Genomic DNA, 3,423 nt, shown 5'->3' with positions numbered 1-3,423 from the left:
TAAAATATATATTATATACTGTGAGTATAAAAATAAAACTAGCTACATCCTATTATGCATTGGGGAACTGTACGTCTCCACCAGCGATACGGTGACCGTTATCATTTTTTGGTTTGACTCTTGCGTTGCGGTGTACGTGTACTGAAAAAGGTCTGAGGGATTGATGTTTTGCATGGACAGTAGCGGGTTGATGTCTCTTTGCATGCGACGTTGCGGCTTCACGCTGAACATAAAGTATCCGTTGAAAATCTTTTTTATGATTTCCGCCTGCCTTCTGCGTGCAAACATTTTCAAACAAACGCGTTTTACATGATATTAATATAATAGGTTGTACTAGGAATGGAGGGGAGGGGGGTACGGAGATATGGCATCGCTCCACTTTTTACGATTCTCGTTTTCTATCCTTCCACTCATTTTGTACGACTATTTAAGTGAAACATGCGAAAACTGCTCGTGTATATATATATATGAATTATGAAAGACATTCCTCAACTTATTTTGAGCCACTATTCAACCACCGATAATAGGTACGTAAACACTGCGTTAAAATACCTATAGGTATAGTATAATATTCTGTTTTTTGAGCCAAATTTTTATAAAGGCAAAATAAAAAAAATATTCTATTACAAGACAGAGCTAAAGATTTTAATATCATATTGTACTTTGCTAAAAACTCGCAGCTCTAATACTATCGTTATCGTTATATTAAAATATCATCGACACAACATTATCGTTATTATGCAATGCATAATATATATTAATATTACATCGACGTCACCGCCACCGCCGCGCCCGGTCGTAAAAGACGATGTTATGGTGACCGGTTTGACCGTATCGTCCGTCGTACCAAAAACCGATGTATTACATATTTTTATATTATTATAATATTGTGTTATATATTACGAGCATGATAATATATGGTATTTATATTTATGTTCAATATTATTAAATATCGCATTATTGACGTCCGAAGCGCCGGCTCAACTATACACACCTAAAATTATTATTATATAACACCACGTCTGTCGTCCGTACACACCATAATAACATAAAGTGTAGGTGACCTACCCATAACGCTCTACGTGTGCGCCCTGTATAATACGTCTTCTCGATACGCGTATATTATTATTATGACCTTTATTTTATGGGACTTGTGCGGCGGCGCCGAGTGTTCATTAACATAATATGGTTTACGGATAGGTATAATATATTATATTTATGCCGGCGTTTTATCGTTGCAGCATATCGCATATAATATAATATTATCCCCCACCTCTAAAATATTATCCTACTTACACGGTCGAGTGTGTGTTTATATACCACGATGGCAATACATATACGCTAACGATAAATTATTAATATATATATATATATAATACATTATATCATAATGTACATAGCCCAAAATATATAAAGCAAATATTCACTGCCTACCGGACGCGGCATGTGTAATACCGTGGTAACTATAGTGATATAATATTATACGCGATACACAAAACAAGCGGTGCTAGAATGTTATACCGGCGCGTCTCGGTTTAGGGTACCTATGAGTGCACCACGGGGCAATCGGCCTAGCCTTTTTCGACTAATTCGGCGGAAATCAGTCCGCGATGGTGGATTAGACGGCTGGTACCTAGACCTCGGTACCCTCGGTTCCCGAGCCTCGCATGCCGAATTGGTTTCCGTTTGAAAAATGTATTTTATTAAGTTGAGCTGTATTGGTCCCCGTTTAATGAAGCACATTGGTTTAAATGTGTGTTAAAAAAAACAAAATATAATAGCTAAATACAATTTTAAATCGTTAATTTACAAATTTGAATAAAACTTTTTTTCAAATATCTAATTCAAAACGTTTTTTTATACGTGTACTCGGTCATGCAGTTTTCTAAGTATTGGTTATTTTTTTTCTGTTTGCTGGTAAGTTTCCTTGCATTATGACTTCAACCCCTATATATTATTGCCATTTTATTGTATAAACTATAAAGTTTAGACACGTTTATATAATAATATACTATCTAATTTACACTTCGTACCAATTGCACCTACATATTATAATCCACTTTAACAAAAGAATGCTTGAAAATGAAAATTGGAACTATTTTACCTGACCACAAACGGAAACCAGTTAAATAACACACATTTTGGCTTTTTCAAACGGGAACCAATTCCGTAAATTGTTTACACCCGATTAGACACTTGGTATATTTTCGGCAACGTGTGGTTAAAACTACTCTCTAGACTTCATGCGATGTCAGCCGGGTTTTCATACAACCGTGCATGGTGTCCTACGTGTCAATGGTATATAGCCATTCTGATTGGTCGAACCATTTGTTTTATACCACACGCATAGGGCCCTTTTACCTGGTTTATTTTTGTGGTAATATGTATCTTTACCAATGACACTGCTGTGTTTGATTGTATTTGATGACTTGTCACCGTGTAGCTAGACGGTTAATGGGTACTAAATAAAGCTAGTGGTTGCTGGTTACCACATTGTTTGATATACCAGAAGGACTTATTTTATTTTTATCACAGCTGTAAACACAGCGGTAATTTGGAAACCCGGCTTTATCAATCTCTGAAACTAGGTTAGGTATAGAGTATAATATAGTATACTCTAATAATAATAAAGTCAGTCACGCCGAGCTTACTTGGCCGGTAACTGGAACAGGACACAATTTCCCGAAAGCAACTGGTCGTCTGGAACGAGCAGCGGAAAAGGACCGTGTGCCGTTTCGTAATGTTCGGTTATGGTGTCGACGCGGGCCACGTGACCGCAGTTCCGTATCGGGCACGTGAACAAGTTCCGCATGCAACCCGTCCGGTAGTGATCGCGGAGGTCCTGTACCGCGTACCACTTATTCGAGCAGTCCACTTGGCTCGGGACGGACGAGAGTGGACTGCCGTCCGCGCTACCGTTCGCACGGTACTTGCACCTCAACTTCATCGCTGATACCAGCCAGTCCAATGTCGTGTTGGACCTTTTGAGGAAGCGACAACCGCATGCGCACCGCGGCTGGTACTTGGTACACGGAGGGCAGGCCACGTGAGCCTCCACGCACAACTGGTACGGTGGTAATGCTTGCGCGCCGCACGTGTGGCACGACACCAACTGTTCGATTTCCGGACACAAGAAGTCCATGTCGATGACGGGTCCGAGCAAACGATCCGCGGAAGTGCAGAGATGATCGACGATCTTACGATGACAATAATCCACTCCACCGCTGTATCCTTGTTCGTATACGCGGAAGCTTTAGGTATATTATTTTATTAAATATACACTATTATTGCATCGGTATATGACGTGAAGCTCAGCACAAATATTTTTATCATTTGCCTGTACCTACTATATTATATGATTGAATAATAATACAACTAATTACTAAATGAGTAGATAACAAACGTTCAGGGTTCCCAACGTTA

General features: G+C 39.2%; 1 protein-coding gene across 1 annotated transcript; it reads right to left on the bottom strand.

The window, feature by feature from the left end:
• On the bottom strand, positions 1-3,182 carry LOC111030150. The gene is made up of 2 exons (XM_022309524.1): positions 2,652-3,182; positions 1-274 (listed from the first exon to the last, which is right to left on the bottom strand). Exons 1-2 carry the CDS (start codon positions 3,140-3,142, stop codon positions 43-45), a joined length of 723 nt encoding a protein of 240 aa, XP_022165216.1. The 5' UTR covers positions 3,143-3,182; the 3' UTR covers positions 1-42.
• Positions 3,183-3,423: the final 241 nt, after the last annotated feature.

The sequence above is a fragment of the Myzus persicae genome, unplaced genomic scaffold (assembly GCF_001856785.1).
Source record: "Myzus persicae strain clone G006 unplaced genomic scaffold, MPER_G0061.0, whole genome shotgun sequence".
Lineage (NCBI taxonomy): Eukaryota > Metazoa > Arthropoda > Insecta > Hemiptera > Aphididae > Myzus > Myzus persicae.
This window is presented reverse-complemented; position numbering and strand designations above follow the sequence as displayed.

Coding starts and splice junctions, on each gene's coding strand:
- LOC111030150 (XM_022309524.1), bottom strand. CDS start 3,142: ATGGACTTCTTGTGTCCGGAAATCGAACAGTTGGTGTCGTGCCACACG. Junction 275..2,651: donor CTGTTCCAGTTACCGGCCAA/GTAAGCTCGGCG, acceptor GTTTGCACGCAG/AAGGCAGGCGGAAATCATAA.